Raw genomic sequence first — 22,282 nt, 5'->3', positions numbered from 1 at the left:
TCAAATACATGCAATAGAAAGTCACTTAATATGAGACGGAGGGAGTACTAATAATAAGAACGCCCGCTCTTAGATTTAATCGCTAATTTGCTAGCACTCCCAACAAACAACACCAAGAATTACACATACTTTACACCCCAAAATCGAATACGGTATTGTAAGCAACGACGCAATTGCAAAGAACGGTTAGTTTTCAAACTATACACGAGCCAAAACTGAAACAACAACCAACCAATCGCATGCTATCTAATTGCCAGCTTGCTACAGTCATAGCTCCGAAAGTATAGCAGGAATATAGTGGGAAAGCTCAGCAGTAAGCGACTGAAACCCGTTGACAAGTTGCGTGTGGAATTCCTGGTCTTCTTCCCCTATCAATCTAAAATGCACACGGATCGCGCGCTTGCAAACAGCCATGAATTCAAGCAGTGCAGCGATGAGCTGCTGTAGTTCTTGAGATCTGAGCCTGGTTGCAGGCTCTCCAGATAAGAAAGCAGTGCAAACACTTAATACACCACTGTTGACCTGCATCACAAATTTTTTTTTGGAAAATTAGCAAAACAAAGAAAATAGAGCAAGTAGTAGTTAAACCTGTGCAGAGTATCCTACCTGAACAGCTACACTTCCTTGGAGTATCCTTTGCAGGCTTTGAAGTCTTGGTAGTTGATCACCTTCAGAACTACGTGGTTCTTCTAGTTCATTTCTCAATGCAGCTGTCCTTGTTTCAATCATCCCAATTGCATTCTCAACAGGCGAAAATTCTAGAGATTCAGATTTGATCACTAGCAGGCGATTTACCAAAGCAGGAAATGAGCCCTCTGTTTGGAGTACCGTGCGTCTCTTCCATTGAGATTCGAGACCACCTTGTGTTTTCCCATTCTTTGTGAATGGTGTATCGAAAAGGAAACGGTCAAACACGCGTGCACGCACAGTGCCAGTAGATAAAGAGAAAATCCTTTCCCTCCTACTCTCCAAGTCCTCGTCCTCCATTACAGGATCAACAGCAGTTATCTGCAGATAGCAGACACCAGGTTGCAGCTCATCGGCATTGACTTGTCTCGAGTCAGGAATTATGTGTAAATTCTGATTGCCATCCATCTTAGCCTCATAGGTGTGACTAAGCTTCTCCATGATGTCACCCAGACGAACATCCCGTGGCTCTCTAAACACATACTCCTTTTTATTGAGCTTGCCAAATCGATCCCCATAAAATCCAACTCTGTAGTATGTGGCATCAATGAATGGAATAGGGCTAGCCTCCTGCTCAAGAATTGACTCATAGATGTTCGTGAGCGACTTATGGCACTTAGCCAGTTGCCCATAAGCCCTTCTGCTCTTGTACACAGGAATTATGAGTTCCTGAATGCTAGCACAAAAATGGTATAGTTCAGCCTGTGCGAAGAGCTTGTTGGCAAGTTGAAGATACTTCACAGCTGAATCCACAGTAAGCTTGGATGCACCATATCCCTCCACTTCTGCTGCAGATACTTCTGCACCCACATCAGTGCCGACAATAGGACAGATCCTACACAGGGAAGCAACATGCTCCCTGCTCCACACAGCATCATTCCTTCCAACAAGTGCCTATAAGAAAGAGTTAAGGTCAGAAATTGCAGGATTGCTGGGATGGAAGAAAAGGAGTTAAGATTACAACCTGCATGATCACACCAGCTACAGCAACTGCACATTGCGCAGCTTCAGCCCATGATTGCATCTCCTGGTGGGCGTCACATAGGTGCAGTAACCACATAATATGAAGATCGGGAACAGGTGCATAGGCCAATGCTAGCTTATAGAAACCCTCAGCAGCTGCACACCTGTCCAGAGTTGTTACAGAACCCTAAAAGGAACATCAAAATTTACAGGTTCAGTGGACACAGCTAAAGGTGACACAGCTAAAAACAGAATCACAAACTGGTTTTTCAAGTGTCCAGATGACATAAACAAAAGGTAGATCTGCCTGATCCATTTTAGCACAATATATGCTGTGACACTTTCACATATGGATTCATATGCAAAACTTGCTTACCAAAAGGGCATGTTCAAGGCCAGCATCAAGGGCCTGGACTAGACATTTTGATAGATGTTTAACTTCTACCCAAGACCACCTGTTGTCCGTGGAACCTTCAGCAGACACCTCCAGTGCATTAACAGGGAGCCCACATTCGTTCAACTGATCCTTACTTCTGACATCAGCCATTTCCTCTAGTGATTTTCTAAGACGCCGAGCTTCACCACTTTCTTCAAGAGAACCATCAGATTTCATCTGAGTTACTTGCACATCAGACAGCAATTCTGACAAAGTAATAGTCAACATGACCCTCAACCTTGTGGTGCTCTTGAAATAGTTGAATGAGTTCTAGAAGCATAAGAATATCTGTATCAGGAATATTCATTTTTACATAACTGAAATTTAGCAAGCAGCTTACCCTAACAAGGATCTGCAATCCAACAACGGCCCTTTTTCTAACAGAATCATTTCGGAATACAGCAAGTCGTAAAAGATGAAAAGCAATTTGCTTCAAGAAGCGGTCATTCTCCCGTGCCATCAGTGTTGCACCATGAAGACTGAATATATTATAGACCACAGGAAGAAAAGCTTCCCAAAAAGTTAAGGGCTGGCTCCTAGACAAAAGACCCATTAAGATAGATGTCACACAATCTAGCTTAGTGTAATCAGTAGAGATGCTACGAGAAGCTGCAGCAACCGAAAACTTCTCAATTATTCCCAATACTTCAAGGCTCACAGCGGTACTAAGATTTTCTTCCCAGAGTTCCTGTAGAATTTTTTTGTCAGATTGAAGAGTTAAAAACACTGCAAGATCCACATGGGAATGTACTTACCAACTTCTGTCTCAGTACTGGATGTAGAGACTCTCTCAATGCCCTGGCTGTTGATCCAATTCTTGAAGATTGTGCTTGAGCAAGTGCTTCCCTCAATGAATAGGGTTGATTTGGGGAACTTAGTTGAGGAATAACCCTGTTCCACATGTATCCATTTTCTGGTGTTCCCTGAAGCTGCATTAAATAGCAGTCATGAGTATGAAAACAAACTAACGATTTTCCATGGTCACATTTACAAAACAAATAATGGAAAGCACTATCTAAGATGAAACAGGCTCAACAGATGTTGGTGAATGGCAAGTATATTCAGAGAGACTAAAACTCTAAAAGTAAACAACTCCCTTAGGGCCATTGATAACAATCCAAACAGGTGTCAATTTAATGCACACTTGACTATTGATAATAGTTGCAAGCAAGCTTCAGAGCTAGGGACCAGTGTCACTGGCCGAATTTTTCCTCAGAAAAACAGGTTTTTTTTTGTGACTAGGCAACAATGGTTGGCTTGAGATGGAGTATTTAGCATGTCGGAAGGGCCACTTGGTCAAAGCCCGTTTGTAAGTGGCCATTTTCTGAAGATCTATGTTATTCGAACGGTAAGAAATTAATAAGCAAAAAAAAAGCAATGGCCAAAGTCAAAAGTGCAGACCAGTATAATGAGAAGGAGCCATCTTGACTGACTAATCGACTGGTTAGTCACCATTAATATTATTAAAAGCAGAAAGATGATAATGTCATTGAAAGCTTAATTGATTGACTAAAACAACCAATTTACCTCTTCATCTTTTTAATGAGAATTTTTTAATGAGTTTACACACATTACTGCAATGGCATGCACAATGTTATTTAATTGTTGTTCAGAAATAAGGGGGATCTGAAAATGCATTGTCCTGAACTCATGTGGATTCACCATAAACAGACCAGACAAGTCTAATCAGTTTCTGCCAGAGATGCCTACTGTACAATATCTCTGCAATAGCGTGTTAATCGATTACCAGATTATCTGCCGCAAAGAACCCTAAGCAACAACGCTGACAAGTATTCGAATCTACTCCAGTACATGTTACCAGATTAACTTGTAAGATACTACTCTAAGCTAGGAAATTCCAAGAAAGCCAGCATGATTCAAGCTCCAATCATCTCACTTGGAGCTTATGTAATACACAAACTATTTAATACTGTAAAAAAAACAATTGGTAAAAACATTACTGCCGGAAAGTTAGGCTCGTATAAATAATGTGCCAACATACCCTTATTTCATGGCGTGAAGCATCGGACAAGTATGCGTTAACCGATGGGGATAATCGATCAGAATACTTGGGGGACACAGGGCGCTCAGCATCAGGACTCCGAGAACTAGAGCCTAGCAGCAAACTATCTCCTGCTCTACTGTGCTGCAGAGAGCATTCAACAGACTTAGTTCTGAATAAACTACTAAGAATCAATGTGATTTAATGGTAACAAAGCAGATTCAGAACCAATTATAACAAATAAATGCAGACTTCTTATTTGCAATTGTATATCATGCTATACAACCGATTATTAGACGAGTGCTTGTGTAAATTGAAATAAGTAAAAAAAAATACAGCAGTGGCACAATGGAAAAAGTTGGATTCAATACACTCCTACCAGTTCCCCAAGAGCAATTTGCAAATCATCGTACAAATTTTACACCCCCACCTCCTCTCCACGTCCCTCACCTAAATCTTTTTATATAAAAACGACGAGGTTGTTTTCCTGAACAATCACTATAATAATTTGCAAATTCGTAACCGTGATCATTTTATATATAAAAAAGAAGCAGGTATTCTACACCCCCCTTAACTTTTACAAAACTTTCGGATCACACCCATCGACGGCTTCTAAGAGTTACTTCGTTGGCGTGGATCCATATGATGCATACTTTATCTCCCTAGCTCATTACTCTTGGATACATTTATCGCTGTCATGGTTACACTCTATCAGCAGCTCCCAGATATGCCGTAGTGCATTCTGGAGGCATTGACTCCGCAGGCACCAAATAATTGCATGAAATGAATCCCTCCTCTCTTAAGGAGCAAGTATCAACCACTTCCAGCTTTCGGATTACCTTTCCTGCATTAGCTGCCAGAAACTCATACAAGAGCTTGGGCAAACCAACCTGACTGCAGTGCGGGTGAGAACAGCTAGTGCTGCAATGCGTAGTGACAGCCACGGGCCAGGTCATTGTCATGGAGTTGAACAGTTCTTTTGCCAGCAACAATGACAGCATCGTCACAGTCAGTGGCGAAGCCAGCCAAGAGAAGCACCAGTGTCATCCCCACTACGCCGGTGTTTTTTACAAAGAAATGTTCTTTGCTAATTTATAAAGAAAGTGCATGAAATCGTTGGTGTCAATTGACACCAGCCACATAACGTAGCTCTGCCCCTGGCCACAGTATATACCTACACTGACCATGGCCACAGAGAGTCTGAGCATTTCTTTTGCCAGAAACGACAATAATGTCGTCATACGTCATGGCATCTACCTATCGACAGCCACACAGCTAAGAACAAGGTTGAGGTATATTGGGCGCACATCTATTCTTCAGCGAGGTATCATTCTTGCGTGACAACCTGAACAAGCTCCACGTTTCCTCAGCGTGGCAGATGACGATGTGCAGCTTTGGTTATGCAGTGTCATGGCGTACAGCCAAAGCTGATATTATAGCGAAAAGAACAGACACGTGGAACTAAGGCGGCCTATTGATGGTCCGCAACCAGGCTGGCTCTGAAACAAAACGACTAGTGGTGGCTAGAAAAGAGGACCAAAAAGATGACAGGGTGGGTCATGCATCTGTCAGACACGTGGCAAAACCACCTTCCTTTGCCCTCCAATGTGGCAAAATAACCACTAAAACAGCCAATAAAGGGTTAAATGATCTTGTTTTGAACATATGGTGCAAGATAGTGGACTTATTCCATGAGCAAATGAGGGTAGGAGAAGCATTATTGTCTATATCTGCAAAACATGTTACATGTCATGAAATATGACGAAATTCTTTGGAGCACACCCCTTAACTCTCTGTTCTGTGGTGTGGACCCACCAATCAGGATGCATTCTAATCGGACCCAATATCAATGTCAAAAATCTTTTGTGTACTGAGGGTTTAGTGAGATTGTAATATCAGAACAGAAGGATATACATCACAATCAATCACAGAATTTGATAATACAGGGAAATAATTGAACATTCTAAACTATCAACAAGGGCTACTATACGAACCTCAAAATGGGTTATACATTCTTCAAGTAGCTTGAAGAACAGTCTGGTTCTAGCAATGCTCTGTTGCCACGCTTTTAGAAGAGTTGTGTCATCCAAGTTCCTTATGATTTGCAAAATGAGCACTAGAACTTCACGCTTTTCAACAGCATTTAGATTATAGAACACAGGCATCTCATCTAGAATCTGAAGAAGTGTTTTTCACAGGTAAAGAAATTTGTAGTGAGAACTGTGTATGTGTGCCAAAGCTTGAAGAGAAACAGAGTACTAATTACTGATAATCATTTCAAAGAAGTTAACTGTGAAAATGAATTTCCATGCACCTGTCCTATAAGAGGGAAATACAGCTGAGCAATGTACAGCCTGTCTTCACTTTTTTGATACCGTGTGTCAAATTCATGCTTGCTTATCAGGACAACCAAAATACGAGCCGCCTACAATAGTTGCAACACAGTACATTTTCACATAAACAAGAATAAGTTGCCATCACATGTGGGACAGCTAATAAGTGCATTGAGAGGTGGCCCTAAGTATTTTTATTCCAATTGAGATGCTTACTTTTGCTCGCTGTAATAAATCATCATGGTCAAGGGTGAGAAAGATCTCCTGGATAAGGACAGACGAGAGATAATTCCTGCAACAAGAATATATTTCGTAAAAATCACACCCACCCAAAAAAATATTAAGCTAAAATGATTAGCAGCATGTTGGCACATGAGATATTCATTTGTGTTCTAATTGGATCTTCAAGATAAACAAGACTAGAGCAATCCAGGATTGGTAATGCATATGTAACACTATGCATAGTAAATGTAAGGATTAGCAGAAAACGTACTAAATGCATATGGCTATAAATTACGAAGAACGGAATAAAATGCAGGAAATAAAACATATAGCGTGAAGACTAAGGGCTCTGAATAACGGAACTAGCCAAGTAAACATTTTCAGGAGCTGGAATATTAATACTCACTAGCTTGGTAATACACAGATTAAGATCTAAAGCTGCATTTGAAGAAACAGGAAAAGGAGAGGCCTACCTATCAGAGGGGTCCCGGCCAGGCATCTCAACAAAAAGATCGTGATCACATATTATCTGCAGGAATGTCAATTTGCAATCATGGAGAACTGATTGACAAACCCCTGCAAACTTGTCCATATACAACGACACCTGAATAACATAGATGTTAATTTAGCAGCATATGAAAGATTGTTATGCATATCTATACTTGGAAGGAAGCTCCTCACTAGCTTTACTCTTGTGGATTAGCAACTTGATAAAAATCAACTGATGTAGTATCCAATCAACAATAAAAGAAATAGTACGCAGGTTAAAACAAACACTGAAAATATATCAAATGGTAGCACTTGGAAAAAAAAACTTCAATGTTGAGGTGAAGGCGGACTTCCAAGTTCCAACATTACCAGCTCAAAAACTTGGCGTGGCTCGATGATTGATAAAAGATCATAACAAAAGAAAGCAAGAGTGCTGTTCAAGCGCTTTGCCAAATTTAAACCCTTTTTACAGCGTTCATGAACCTCAGTTAAAAGGCAATCAAACAGCTGCATGATACATCTGAATACACCTTCTTTCAACTGTAGCGGTGGGACATCTTCACCTAGCACATGATAGTAAACAATCAGAACCACACATTGTAGTACAACTAAATATTCATGTACTGAAAGTATGAAACTACTATATTAGTAACTACAGTTATAAGTGCTTGGTGGTTGGTTCTACCTTGTGGAAGATTGTGGTAGAAGAGATGACTTTGCTCCAATCCCATTGATTTTACAATAAGCTCCAGAAAAAACCAAGCCATTGCCAACACATCATCATAGACGGGCCCAACTCTATAACCTTTAGCCTAAAATGACAAAAGAGTGTAATGGTGAAGCAGAGCAGCAGAAACAGGTGTTTCTAAAAGAAGCCAACTCTGGAGTACTCAATAAGCAGAAAAGTGTAACAAAAATAATCATCATCAGAGGATATATGCAAGAACACTAAAAGGAAAACAATAAGATGTAAGAATATTTCAGATATTCGACATGGTCCATGTAATTTACCGAAATAATTCTAATAAACAGTCATCTAGCGAGATGGTTACTAGGCACCTCTTCTCTCCGGCTCTCCCTGCCAAAAATAATATAAACCTATTGTATGTGTGTATATGGAGTGCAACCTACGCATGGAGTTAATGGTGTAGCCGTTGAGTGGCTCCCATGCATGCTGTCAAGTGATATTGGCCGGCATTGGTTGTGTGGTAATTAACCCAGCAGTTGGTGCAATTAAAATTGAACAGACGCCTTCCATGAAGAGACGCATCTATTAGAACAGACGTGTTTCCTTGGAAATGTCTCTTGATGCATATATAAAGTGAGTCTGGCTTGCAAGCATTCATGGTCAGCAAAAGAACTTGCGACAAAGGATGGTAAGGGACTGCGTCGATGCGTGTACATGGAAGTAAATGGTGCACGTTGAGTTGGACAATTGGACATACACATATACATAAGAGTCAAAATATAGATACATAGTACACATAATAGTGTTGTTCTGATCATCGAAGAGAAGAGAAAACACACTACTACGACTACTCTACATTGATGATGCCTGAGATTCTGCATGGATTATGGAGGCAACAAGGTACTCTACATCGGAGGTTTCTCACGGTTTGTATAAACTGAAGGTATGTAAATCAAGGAGTCGAGAAGGTTGAATCAAATCTGTGTTTCAACGATCTTGGAGAAAAGTTCCACGACACAGTTTTTCTTACATAAGAATCAAAATTCTCATATCAACTAGTCCTTGTGCAAATGCTTATTATTAGTGCAAGTGGTATGCATCCTCAACAATTTAGATAACAAAACTGCCAAGTTTGAGTAGGATTGCATGATATCAAGTTCTGAAACCTGTGAACACTGCAGCCCATGACCGTGTTAATGGGTATGGAGTGATTATGTCATGACCGTGATCCAGCCCATGCAGACAATCAAGACCATTGGATGTCTGCACACAGGCAGCACAGGCCAGCCAGCCCTCGGAGCCAGCTGAGGCAAGTCAGTAGCATGTATATCCTCATAATCAGTAAGATGCATATTTGTTATAATTGGATTGATCAGTGGGTGTGATGTACTATGCACTCTTCAGTTTATTGGTTGCATTAGATATCCTTGTTAGACGGATGGTTATGTATGTGTGGCATTATTATCTTTTTACATCAAACATGGAATAAAAAAGAAGTCTCTGCTAGTCCCTAAGTCCTCACGTGAACTCATGTGACCTCCATCAGATGGATATTTACCCCCATGTCCCCATCATTATCAGGTCCATACATGAAACACACAGATAAAATAAACATGGCAAGGCATCGAGTGGAACAAATTCGACAATTGATAACTCAAAACAGAGAGAAGGAATTGATACTAACCTTACTCCGAGCTAGGCTACCCCAAACAGTAGATAAACCAGGGTATACAGGTGTTTGCCGATCACCAAAGTCATCAAAAGCAAAATCAACATAATTAACAAGAAACCTATTTCTCTCAGCCCCATCAGATGATTCCTGTTGAACCCTGTGACAGAAATGCACTAATTGTAACCCGATTTGGGAACACACGTGATCCTGACTCCTCAACTTTTATAAACACCAATGCGCGACATGGACATTGGAGGAACGAAGACAATGACAAGGTAAAAACTAGGTATTAACAATGAAACATGACATTGTATGTCTCTAGTCTGTGGCAGCAGAGGGGGAGGGGGGTCATAACTCATCATAAAGCGATCTTATTGAGGAATCACAGCCCAAATATTTAGATCTTGGTAAATATGTGAGGGCGTTGCAAAGATCTTTGTGATAGGGCCTCTAAAGATGAGTACGACACAGCTGCCTTCTCAATCCGTGTCTGTTGTGCTGTAATATGCAGTGGAATGTGGAACCAGCAAGGGCTCACATAAGGTAAAGCTAACACTTACTCCAAATGCTGCATCTCTTGAGAGAGAACAAACAATTAGTAGAATCAGACATCACAACACGTGAATAAAATGGCATCTAAATTCCAAAGCATCGATGTATTTAACTTTCTCCAGCAAAAATGCATGGATGTCTAAAGGTTGAGTAATAGGATTTGAGAAGTTGGCCGGACATGGAATGCTAAAGCTCTTGAAAGAAACTGGCACAAATCCACGAGCAAATATGAAATATCAGAGGCATGCATAAACCAAACAAAAGGCAGGGCATTACCGGGTTAGAATATTAACCATGGCTCGAAATGCAGCAACCTGCGAGGAAAAAATATCTATAGCATCAAATCTGGTGTGCAAAATTATCAAGATGAACACTTTGCAACAAATAAGCTCCGTCAAAAAGATAAGTGTGCTCTTATTCTGCAGAGTGGAAAGTTGAAACAAAAGCAAAGCAACAACCTGAAGTGTTTCACCACCATCACCAATAAGACGCAGCAGCATGTTGAGTATTGGGTGAAGAAATTGTAACAATGCAGTAGATTCAACATTCTTCAAACTATTTATGGCCTGCACCCAAAAAAGGCAAAGGTTAGTGATATATATATCGTTTGTATAAAGTGTAAAGTACCAATACGATGTAAATAAGTAAATTTATGCAAAATACCACAAAGGAACATTGAAAGAAATAGTGCGGATGGATTTTCTTTGTTCCAGAATTTTACCATATTCTATGTCTTACTGCCATTGTCACGTTTTTCTTAACACCTTTGCATCTCTCACCAACACAAACAGTTATAGACTTGTAGCACGGTATTTTAGTCGAGTTGTAGAGAACACACCAAATACTTCACTATCCCCCCCCACCCCCCCACCCCCCAAAAAAAAACACAAATAACTGGGTAGCATTTGTGTGACACTTAGTAACACGTCAAAAAGTATGTTCATTATCAAAGGATAAAACAAAATGAGAAAAGACATAGATCACTAGCATACAACATCCTCATAAATTGAAACAAATTGCTAAAAAGAACTCGGTGTAGGAAATGGTTAAACAGATATGCGGATCTGCAGGCAGTTCAAGAATACTATGTGCTACTTTTGCTAATAGTAAAGCATTGTTAATGAATAACAGGCCAAACGGAAGGCAAAAACAGGATATCTTTCTTGTGTGTTTAGCATAAAAGCAAAAACATCAGCAGCGGAAGGATCATAAAGGAAATAAGCCATTCAACAGCAAAAAAAAAATACCTCAAGAAGCTCAGAGCCCCAAGGTGGACTTGTATGTAGTGTGTGGCGGTCATACTCGACAAAAAAGTCTCTTATCCTTTCATTAACTGGAAACAACGAAGAGCAAAGTCTTAACCGCAGTCTGAAAACAGCTTTTCCATCCTCTAGGTATTCCATTCTCTCCTGTATAAGAATTAAAATTCAAGTAAAAACTATTGCTGCAAATGTATTTGAAATAATTCTAAATTCAAGTAAAAACTATTGCTGCAAATGTATTTGAAATAATTCTACAATCAAGGAGGAAGAAACGGTGAAAAGAAAAAGACAAGCAGCAAACCTTTCCACTTTCCTGCAGGTAATGCGGAACAAGCTCTCGTAAAATTGGCAAAGATACATCTGAAAGTAACCTGTTAAATTCGCAAGATTGTTATATATCAAGTTCAATTCCATTCTCATCGGCTCATAACTTATTTTTAAGATACGGCAAGCACTTCAGAGTTCCTCATCAAACTTGTGGTATCCATTGAGACAGTAGTCCGCATGTGATCTAATCAAATTGTATAGATGGCCCTCGAGAAGTATGTGTATATGCTATGTCCAACACGCTATCGCAAAAGGCAACCAGCTCTTAACTTCTTTAATTATGTTTACTCCTACAAAGATGTCAACCAATGCCAGCAGTCTGCTCAACACAGGGCAACACAACCTGTTAGACGGTTTGATCTAACACAGACAGTAGTATAATCTCTCGAACACGTACTCCCTCCGATCCATAATAAGTGTCTTGGATTTATACAAAGTTACAACTCCAAGACACTAATTATGATAACTTTGTACTAAATCCAAGACACTTATTATGGATCGGAGGGAGTAGTATTTATTTTTTAATTCTTACCACCACAAGGACATTGTGCTAATAAGTACAGTAAGCAGTATGCACCATGCAGTCTTGCTTGTGAATGAGTACCCCAGTGCTTATTTAATTAGTTGGACAAAGTGGCAGAAGTACGGTTCTAAAATTAACTAAGGTCAGTGTCCGTTAATTTGCTAGTTAAACTATGTAACGATATAGCTTGATGATTTAAAAATATAATGGTTGCTCCCAAGTTTTCGCAATAAACCTTAATTCTTCATATTATTCAATTTTGGTCATATAAACTGAATAGGTTAGCATGATACATAAACTATTAAGTTGGATGTGATCAACTGATCATACATATGAAGCAACTAACCAAGACTAGTTCAATTTAAGCATTTCATGTATACGAAAATAAAGATGACAAACTAATACATACTGAATGTGTGTCGACAGTGGAAGTGCGGCATATCCCACAATCACCTGAAGGAGCACAAACATGTAAGACACCAGCAAAACAAATATGAACAGGTGGACCAAGCATAGTAGTTTGTCCTCATTGATAAGGAAAAGAAGGCATACTGGTTTAGGGGCTTCAAGTTTCATTTGGAGATCTACATGGAAGAATGTGAACAGAAGATGATGTTGGGGAGTCAATAGAGCAGGCAGACTGATCTTCACTTCATCATGGAAGCAAGACATTCTCGTGCCAACAGAAATCTGCGTATGGACAAACTTCTGTAGCGTTGTACTCCAATCCCTTGGATGAATAGCCTGAAACCAAATATATCCAGTGACTAAAAATATTGAGCAGACACCAACAAAACAAGAAGAGTATAATAACTGCGGAGACGAACCTCCAGTGGAAGTTTACGGATGTCAGCATCATCCTTTCTCAATTCTACTCTTACGAATAGATTTCTCTTGCGGCTCAAGCTGACGGTCAATGGGTACACATAGAGGCAATGGAAAAGTTGAGAAAATGGTTCGCTTCGAGTCATCATCCGAAAGTCAAAAGCTTGAAACTGTATCAAGAGAGAATGCATCTCATATAGACAGAAAAAGACTTGTAACCCTACGCATAAATTTAAACTCAACAAAAAGAGGCAGATGAGGAACTCTTCTACTTACATTGTCACCATTCTCTGCATTGGAATTTTGACCATTCTGGCGTGCATTTTTCTGGACAACAGCACTAGAATTCAGATAACTGTGGGCCCCATCAAAGCTATTCCTGTGATGTCTGCCATTGTTGAGTTCAGCACCATGCAACTCATTGTTCATGCTCCCGCCTTCAGAAATGGTATCTGTATCATTACGGTCATTATGAAGTTTTTCCACCTCTAGCCTCAGTACACCTTTAACTGGTTTGTGTACTTTCCGTTTCGGATCCTACAAGCAACAAAAGAATTGGCATGATTAATTAGTTAACAATCAGTCAATCACTTGATTAAAATTAACTGGCTTTGCTCAGCTGCCGAAGCTTACCTGGAGGGAGTCCTCTATGTAGCTTTCCTTCACTTTGTTTAAGTTTGATATATCTACAATAACCGAGCTTCCACTTGAATAATGGTTGAGTTTTCCCTCCAAAGCGAGCTTGGAAGTAGGCTCCACGATGCTATCTTGAGAACTTGAGCCTGAAATACTTGGTGCTAAAGGGCTGCTAGGAGACACAGCATCACCCACACCACCAGCATGGTTGTTTTCAAACAGAGGAATCATTGCCCATGCAAATGGCTCTTTATATGGAATGATTCGAGACCAAATTTGCAGCTTCTGCTTCTCTTTCTCAGTCAAGTGCACCTGTTACAAAATTGAGCATAAGAGTAATGACGACACATATGATTAAAATAGGAGATTTCTTTCTTACGGGTTCTTTGCGGGAATAAACGGAAGGAGTTACTCCCCCTTCTTCAGTAGCAGCTTTTTCAAGCTGGATCAGAAGGCAGACTGATGGTGAAGGGGCATCCAACGAAAAAACACTCCAACGGTCCAAAGAAATATGAGCCTAATAAAATACAAAGAAATGAAAATGGTCAATTCAAACTAGATTAATATGGGGGTTCAGTATAATTAACAGGCTACGATTGTTTGTATTTGTAGATATCAACAGCAAAATTTTAGAGGATACAAATAAGGGTCCAGAAGGGAGTATTTTGCTCCTTACATCTTGCATTTCTGTTGGAAGTATGCGGAAACAGAAGTCTTCAGATAGTTTTTCTCTTCTATCTCTGTTGTACAAGCAGATTGTACCGCCAAAAGGTTCTGCACATGATACATGGTCAAAAAGCAAGTCAGCAATCATGATGTCAAGTACAAATGAGAACATCTTGCATTTTAGTGGTGTTGAACCAAACAAGAAAAGCTGTTTATCTTTTCTTACCTACCAATCCAGCTTCTAATGACAAAGATAACACCTTCACAGTTATCTTCAATCCACTGCTCAGAGTTATAACATGTTATAACATGTGACTAGGAAGTAGTAACAAACATTACTCAGAGTCTAAGAAGTGAAAAGAAAAGCAAAGACATATGTAATGCCTGAGTGTGCAGCTTAAAGCGAACCTGATGTGTGTTGCAGGGAGACTTTCTGTCACCCGTTGGCCAAATATCAAAGATCTCTCGTTGTTCCAATCAAATGCAGGTTCGTATGCCGGTAAAGGTGAGAGACTACAGGGCTGAAAATGCAGGGTAACATGCCGTCAATGCTTACATTGAGATAGCAATTGCTGCTGCATATGCTAATGTCAGTTCATCAAATAAACGGTAGATTGGTAGAGACATTACAGATAAAAAAACTGTGAGACATAAGGAAACAAGAAAGGAACTCAAGGAAGGTTAACTTATGAGCATTAAGCAAAGAAAATCAATGTTTGATGTCTCAAAAGTTTAAACTGGTTCTGCTAGAAATATCCACGTCAACAATAGTACTGTGTGCAATGTAGCTTGTTTGCACTTTGCACAGCATGTAATAAATCAGGAAAAACTCAAATGTACTAGTCAATTGAATGCATGAAGGTTCCAGACAGCTCATACGAGGGAACAAAAGTTCAACAAGAAAGAATTGTAGTAGCTGAAACAAAGGGCCAGTAGATGAATAACTGCATAAATATTATTATTTTAAATGAGGACCCTCATGTGTAGTTTAGCAAGTAGTATGCCACTAAAGAGGCAAGTAAAAAAAGCAAAGCACATGATAAACATCCAACTAAAACAAAATATAATGAGCATAAACTTACTTTGTTTGAAGATGAAGCACACGGTTCAGTCTCATATATTTGCCTCCCTGAGGTGCTTGGCATATCATCTTCAGTAGTTTCCTCGGGCTTGGAATGCCTAGCGTTGCAAAGCTGCAATTCTATGATAAACCAAGAATATAAATTTATTTAGTGGACAATATAATGAAGCTAATTCAGTCACACGAATGGTGGATTACCTGTTTCTATGTCGGTATCAGGTCCCTCAAAAATTTGACTTCTAAAGGACGGTGGTGCGACACTATCATATCGTCCGTATTTGCAGTCATCTTTAACAAAATCAGCCTTATAGCACTGTACCAACTCATTTAGATGTGGCCATTGCTCTAAATTTTCATTAAGCTGGAAAAAAAAGGCACTTAGCTTTTTCATCCCTAATTCTTAGAATCATGAAGCCCTAAATTGCATTCCACAATTGTAATCCAAAGGAGCGAAATGATACATTAACAACAAGGATGTACAACACAATACAGAGGGAATAACTCTATCATGGAATGACATACACATGAGAAGAATGGAAAAAATGATATTCACAGCCCATACCCCATGCACCACATCGTATGCACTGCCACAACAATCCCAAAAGCTCGATAAATAACAGCCACATTCGCACAACCAATAAACGAAATAGGACCATAACCACAAGTAGTTAATGACACATACCAGTGGATCCAGGTCCAGGTTCCCAGCACACGACACCCTTGGAATCAACTTGAACCGCTGCCATTCCCTCGCTGTTGCGTCCGCCACCACCTGAACCGCCACCCCACCAGCAAACCAATTAAGCACAAATCAGTGTGGCTCAACAAAGAGCAGCACTAAACAAGAAGCATCATCATCAACTGACAACCCAAAAATAAAAACCAACCCAATCCCATACGACGAGAGGGAATTCAAACCTCAGCTCAGGATCTCACCACTGCGGTCCAGATCCGCGATTGAGGCATGCCTCACTAAAGAGACAGTGCAAATGAATCCTGCTCCACCCACTCCGCCTACCTGAAGCACCATGAACCAGCTGGAAGGCAAAAGCTGGGGGAGACAAGGGTACGGACACTCATCGTGCATTGCCTGTGTTCGTCATGTCCTGCTCTCCTCCACTCTTTCCGGGCTTGAGGGTTTGGTAAAGTGGAAAGGGAGCGAAGCAGGAAGGCAGCAAGTGGAGGTGGGAGGACAAGTGTTTTCTAATTACTGGAGAAGGAGGGGAAAGCAATAGTATCAAAAGGGGAGCAACTAGGCATTGGACATACTGCGCATGGCAATAGGCAGTTCCATAAATGTTTCATGACATGACGTATCAAGTTTTTTTCATTTTTGTTTCATAACATTTTCAAATGGATTCAACTAAATTTAAGAAATGGTTTCATAAAATTTTCAAGCTTGTATTACTAAAGTTCACATGTTCCAGAAAAATTTCAAGCCTGTTAAAATGAATTTCACTCAGATTTCAGTCGGTTTTCAAGATTTCACTTGGATTTCAAAGATGTTCAAGTTTCATTAGGATTGTAGTGAGTTTAAAAAAAAGAACTGTACTACGGAGTGTTGAGATATTTGTCGAATATGTGTACGAGTAGGGTTACAGTTGGACTTGTAATTAGCGGTGGGTTAGGTTTTAGAGTCGAACACGTGTAACCCGGGCTTAATACATAAAGGCACCGCAAGGTAGCCCAAAGAGACTATGACAACATAGTAGCAATAGGCTCGCAGGGAGAGCCGGCGGCTTGTGCCGGCACCCAGGGTGGCTGGTGTTGCGGTATTATAGGGGAGGAGCGCCCGTAGTCATTCCCCGGGGATGTAGGCTTCGGCGGAACCTTGTTAACAAATATCGTTCCTCGGTGTCATCCTTGATCGTGCATCCGCCGAATTTCATAACACGGAGCAACCTCTCAGCCGCCTGACCCATCTAGCCCCTACCACATGTCCCCTTCATCTTGCACAAAACTAGCAGCTCACTTCAGCGGCTAATCAGATGACGCAGGAGTGGGAGCAGGGCGCAACCATGCTCCGAACAGTCACCCCCCTAAGATACCAATTGAAAAGATAGACCTACGGTTCACAAGTTTCTCTTAGGTTTCAGTAAGGTGCCACTCGGCTTTCAACGAGGTTTGAATTGGGTTTCAAGGACGTTTCATGTTTCATTTGAGATTTTAATGAGGTTTGGCAAAAGTTACACCTAGGTTTCACTCAGGTTTCAATTTCATAGTGGTTTCAGGTTTCGAAGAGCTTCCGTAGTACTTTCAGGTTTCAATTGGAATTTTGATGAGATTCGAATGCAAGCAATTAGTTCATGTACATTCCAAAGAAGAGATGATTAGTATAAATCAGGAATGTGCAGTAAATTGAGGGACTCAAATCACCAAAATCTCTTACAGACAATACTATATTGACATAAAACTGAAGGACTGAAAACAAATGTGCAAAGGTTTCAATCAGCTTTGAGATGAGTTTTGGACAAGTTTTAGCCATGCTCCACATGAGTTACACATACTCCGAGAAATTAGAAGCAAGTTCCACAGGCATTACACATATGCAGATAAATTGCAAGCAAGTTCCACAGGCATTACACATATTTGCAATGCGCACAATTAAATCAGGCGACAAATCGTAAAGGAAACTGCCATGAGCATGCCTCAAGACTAAACCCAAGAGCTCCAGGGATCCCAAATTTTCACGTTGAACAGAACCAACCAAATCTGAACGCAGAGTCGAAGAAAACTCACCAGATCCGCTGCCGACATGCTTGCAGTGAGGGTGTGCGGCGGTGGAGATGACCGACAGCAATGTCACCCCACCGGCCTCGCCTCGGCCTCCTCCCTCCTGTCCCGCACCGTGCTGTGATGGGAGGAGAAACGGTCGGGAGCGAGAGAATCGAAGGGGAGATCAACCTGCGGTGGAGGCGCTCGGGCGAGGAGGAAGACGAGCCAGGGGGCTCGGCGCTCGGAGCGAGGGGGCTAGGGTCGCTCGGCAACGAGATGGGGCAGAGGGAGGGATTCCAAGGGTAGTTGCCCTGGTGCTCGTGGTTCGTGGCAGCAATCGGCGGCAGCCAGCTTGTCCCCAGCAGCAACAGCTCGCTTGCCGTCGTCGTCTTTCTACGCAGCCCAGCGCCGCTCCACTCCACTCCACTGCACCTGCCCTGCACTCCACTCCACTCTCCCTCCCTACCCACTGATTCCGTGATCCCTTCGAAACCCCGCAAAAACCATCGTGCGCCTCTCTGTCTCTGGCGCCTTACTGATGATTTCTCTCTCTGATGACAGTATTTTTTGCTCGGTGTGCTCGTGTTTTGCTGATCTGTGTCCCCTTATCCTCTTTTAAACCAACGCTTCGTCAAAGTGTGCCTGGTGCTTACTGCTAGTACCACTCCACTGCTTACTAGTCCATGGAAATTGCCATGTCGCAAATCAGATAGTCAGACACTGACACTTCGATCGGCTGTCAGGAGAGCTGCAGCACCGAGTCAAGCCTGCATTGTTCTGTTGTGTCATTTGTTAAGCCGGTTTAGATTAGATTTTGTTGGTTAGCCAACAATTCTCACCAAACTTTGAAATCTCTCGGGCCAGAAGCGGTTCTTTCTTTAACAAAAGTACAAAACATTCTTCTTCTTCTCTTTTTTCACAAACAAAAAATCAAAGTCTCATCCGAACACTGGTACTAGTACGTGGAACTGCGAAACGATATCCGGTTCGGCCAAACAGAAATTTAGAACATAGTCCTGCCTATATTGACCGGATTTCGGATTTCTTCAGACAATTAAGCCGGCGTTTCGACTGTGTGCTCGGGTTTGCTCGGATTGCAACTGTCCGTCGCATCGTATATGTCTGTCTCTCACCTGTGGTTACAAACACAATGAAAAATGCATGTGGTTACAAACATAGGGTAGATGCAGAGGGAGCTATGTATGTCTAGCTAGACTGCTAGACAGACTTACATGAAAAGCCAAATTAAATTAACCAATGGGATGTCCTTGTCCAGAACCGATGTCGCACTCTACATGCCATCATGCTCGCGCCGAGCCAGTGGAATTTTTGGACCTCTTTCAAGCAAAAGTTGCAAGACACATGCATACTGCCAGTGCCACGAATCACCTACCGCCCCATGAAAATTCCGCACACCTCCGTGAGGGTCAGCTCTAGCTTAACAATCAAGCGTATATCTTAAATTAGCCCTATATATCGATCAATCGGTGTCACGCTAGTTGCATATTTGCATGCCGCTGTTATGTTTGCTTTTGTTCAATTGGACACTGGTTGGACATACGAGATATTGAAATTCTTGCACGCACGAGCATCAAAAATCCACTCTCAAGACCATTGATGCGCTTAGTGTAAGAAATGATGAATCTTTGTCATATCAATGGTCGAATGGAGCTCGAGATCCATAAATCCATCCGGCGTCGTCAATGCCCTTTGTGTGGGGCAGGCAGGAAGTTGTCAACGTACATCACCCCAATGAAGACTCGGACGTTCTCGGTCATGAAACTGCACACGACCAACGATCCCCGGCGCATCGCTAGTAGGGTCGACTCCACACTTCCTCGCCCCACTCTTCTGGCCTGCATGGCCGTATCATGCCTCAAGTCGGGCATGGCACGTACGCGCGGCTGCTACGTAAGGGGGTGTTTGGTTGCAGTGCTGCATCTGCCCGCACATGCAATGTAATTTTTAGGTGTTTGGTTTTCTCGATTTGCACTTGCAGCCTAGATGCCAAAAAGATGCATCTCAACCTCCGTAGCTGATTTGGTCGTTTTACTCGTGCACTGCCTCTCCCCCGTTCATTTCCCCACCATTCTCCTCTACCGCCGCACCCATATCCCACCCTAGCCTCACTCCTTCCCCGTTGATTTTCTCCATAGCCGGCCTGCTCCCATCGGGGACGAGCGATGGCTACGTGCGTCTCGGCGAGGACAACAGCGAGGCTGGCGGTGGCAGGCATGGCCGGAGGCGGAAAATACGACACATTTGCGTTTGCATGTAAGAACATCCAGAATGTGAGCTGCATCTAGGAGATGCATCCCCTCAATCTGTTTCCCAGGTCAAGCTCTCTCATGCGATGCAAACTAGATCTTTACATGCAACCAAACACACCCTAAGTAAATTTGTTTCACGCCATAGGCGAGCTGCAGTCTCGGAGGAGGAACCGCTTTTGTGCCTACTTACTGCCTGCTAGCCAAAACAATGTTCACATGAGATCTGCCATATTTTTATTTATTTTCAAAACGGAGGCAAAATCTTTGCCTCTTCTCATTGATAAAGGAGACGTTTAGATGCCCAATTAATGAGCAGATAACCGGACAAAAAACCGTTACAATACGTTCGCAATACCGTCATAAAACACGTCCGCACTCGAGACACCACTAGCCGACCGACTGCCAACACGAATTCCATACTATCAGCAGGAAAGAAGACTGACATTGAGGTTGCATGCAAGTGTCATAGTCAATTTTTCCAACCTTGAATTTTATGACATGAAACACAGTAAACAGACATCGTATGAATGTGCACATAAAAATTCAGTTTTTTCCTGGATAACCATGTGGTTGTACTCCCGTGACTTGGCTCAAGAATATTAGTAGCATCTCAAATCGTGACTTTTAATTTTTTACAACACTGCCTTCATGTTCGCGGGCATCGAAAACAAAAGATACATAATCGATTGGTGTGCAAAACTCCCGTCTTAGTGGCAAACCAAAAGTTTCAAGACAAGTGCTTCTATGCTTTCCAGAAAAAAAATTATGCACGCATCGCAAAGCAGTGTTATACTTAACGCTAATGAGAGACTGGTAAGCGAGGGCCTGCAGGTCCAGCCCAGCCTGTATCCAAAGTCCAGATCAATGCCCAACCTTCTTCCCCACGATCTTCTCTCGTTCACAAACAAAAGCCTCCCGTTGCCACCTCTCCGTCCAACTGTGTCGCTGCCGCGGTCCGAACCACCAGGAACCAGGCCGATTCTTCATTTCTCAAACCGTCGCATCCTCTCATATTTGATGCGAGGCTGCAACTTTTTAGTTGTCTAACCCAAATCCCAGTCGATCTGGGCAACTGAATTTTCTTTTAGCGAGCGAAATCTAGGCACCTGGTGGGCTTGGGGTGCTGGAGATTATCTAACAACGTAACAAGATTATCTAATAGATGGTATCTCCACGTAACAGAAAAGTCAGATTACACAAGATTCCTAAGATACTGTTTCATTTATAAGAGAAATTCTTGCACTATTTCTGTCATCATCTTTGTTTCAATGGCAAAGCTTTTCAGCAATCAGCAGCCATGGAGACGCGAGGAGGAGAAGAAGACGTGGGAAACTGCCTAATTGGGTGCGTGGGCAATTGGACTGCCTAGGCATTAGGGTCAAGGGTTATGGGCTCGTGGGTATCCAGATGGGTGTTAGGTAGGATTTGTTCTCTCAATCACAGCCTTCCGTTTGCTTAAAAATTCGTGCTATTTTTTTTAGGAAAGCACCGAAGCACTTCTCAGTTTTCAATTGCAGAAAATTGTTGATGATATTTTTGCATACGACTCATTTAGGCCCTGTTCCGTGTGAAACCCCATGGATTAAAGGGGATTGAGAGGAAAATGAACTAAAATCTCCCTCAATCCCTGTCATTCCCCTGGATTGAAGGGGTTGGGACATAAACAAACTGGCCATTACATGATTGATTTTCGGCTGGAAACCGTAAAAATATTCAGTGCACACAAATGGTTACTAAAAATTTCAAAGTAAGAAAAAAAAGGTGGATCTGGGAAAACTAAAAACACTTTTACAAATCAAAACTTACGACCCAATCAACACACTCAAAACAGACTATTTTTTGCCAGTCCCAAAATGCTGCCCCATGTTGTACTAACAAGTATTAGTAGTACTTATGTTCTGAAACACAACCGCTATAAATATAACAAACTTTT

The 22,282-nt window shown here is 41.6% G+C and overlaps 1 protein-coding gene across 1 annotated transcript; it reads right to left on the bottom strand.

The window, feature by feature from the left end:
* Nucleotides 1-25: 25 nt before the first annotated feature.
* LOC100845304 (guanine nucleotide exchange factor SPIKE 1) lies at nucleotides 26-18,685 on the bottom strand. Its single transcript, XM_010236622.3, has 31 exons — nucleotides 18,104-18,685; nucleotides 16,047-16,136; nucleotides 15,563-15,725; nucleotides 15,366-15,484; nucleotides 14,692-14,804; nucleotides 14,510-14,565; nucleotides 14,294-14,391; nucleotides 13,997-14,134; nucleotides 13,615-13,929; nucleotides 13,258-13,518; nucleotides 12,984-13,151; nucleotides 12,709-12,900; nucleotides 12,566-12,609; nucleotides 11,608-11,677; nucleotides 11,292-11,453; nucleotides 10,503-10,610; nucleotides 10,321-10,358; nucleotides 9,505-9,649; nucleotides 7,818-7,944; nucleotides 7,502-7,695; nucleotides 7,117-7,247; nucleotides 6,638-6,713; nucleotides 6,403-6,513; nucleotides 6,083-6,265; nucleotides 4,089-4,232; nucleotides 2,842-3,015; nucleotides 2,427-2,774; nucleotides 2,027-2,356; nucleotides 1,652-1,837; nucleotides 607-1,581; nucleotides 26-522 (listed from the first exon to the last, which is right to left on the bottom strand). The coding sequence occupies exons 1-31, from the start codon at nucleotides 18,119-18,121 to the stop codon at nucleotides 268-270; spliced, it is 5,532 nt and encodes a 1,843-aa protein (XP_010234924.1). The 5' UTR covers nucleotides 18,122-18,685; the 3' UTR covers nucleotides 26-267.
* Between the last annotated feature and the right edge of the window lie 3,597 nt (nucleotides 18,686-22,282).

This window comes from Brachypodium distachyon, chromosome 3 (assembly GCF_000005505.3).
Source record: "Brachypodium distachyon strain Bd21 chromosome 3, Brachypodium_distachyon_v3.0, whole genome shotgun sequence".
Taxonomy (NCBI): Eukaryota; Viridiplantae; Streptophyta; class Magnoliopsida; order Poales; family Poaceae; genus Brachypodium; species Brachypodium distachyon.
Note: the sequence above shows the minus strand (reverse complement) of the source record. Positions and strands in the feature narration are given on the sequence as shown.

What these genes read in the sequence shown, in the direction of transcription:
- LOC100845304 (XM_010236622.3), bottom strand. An exon ending in TGATACCGACATAGAAACAG is followed by an intron (nt 15,485 to 15,562) that starts GTAATCCACCAT and finishes GGTTTATCATAG; the next exon opens with AATTGCAGCTTTGCAACGCT. An exon ending in CTACCACAATCTTCCACAAG is followed by an intron (nt 7,696 to 7,817) that starts GTAGAACCAACC and finishes ATCATGTGCTAG; the next exon opens with GTGAAGATGTCCCACCGCTA.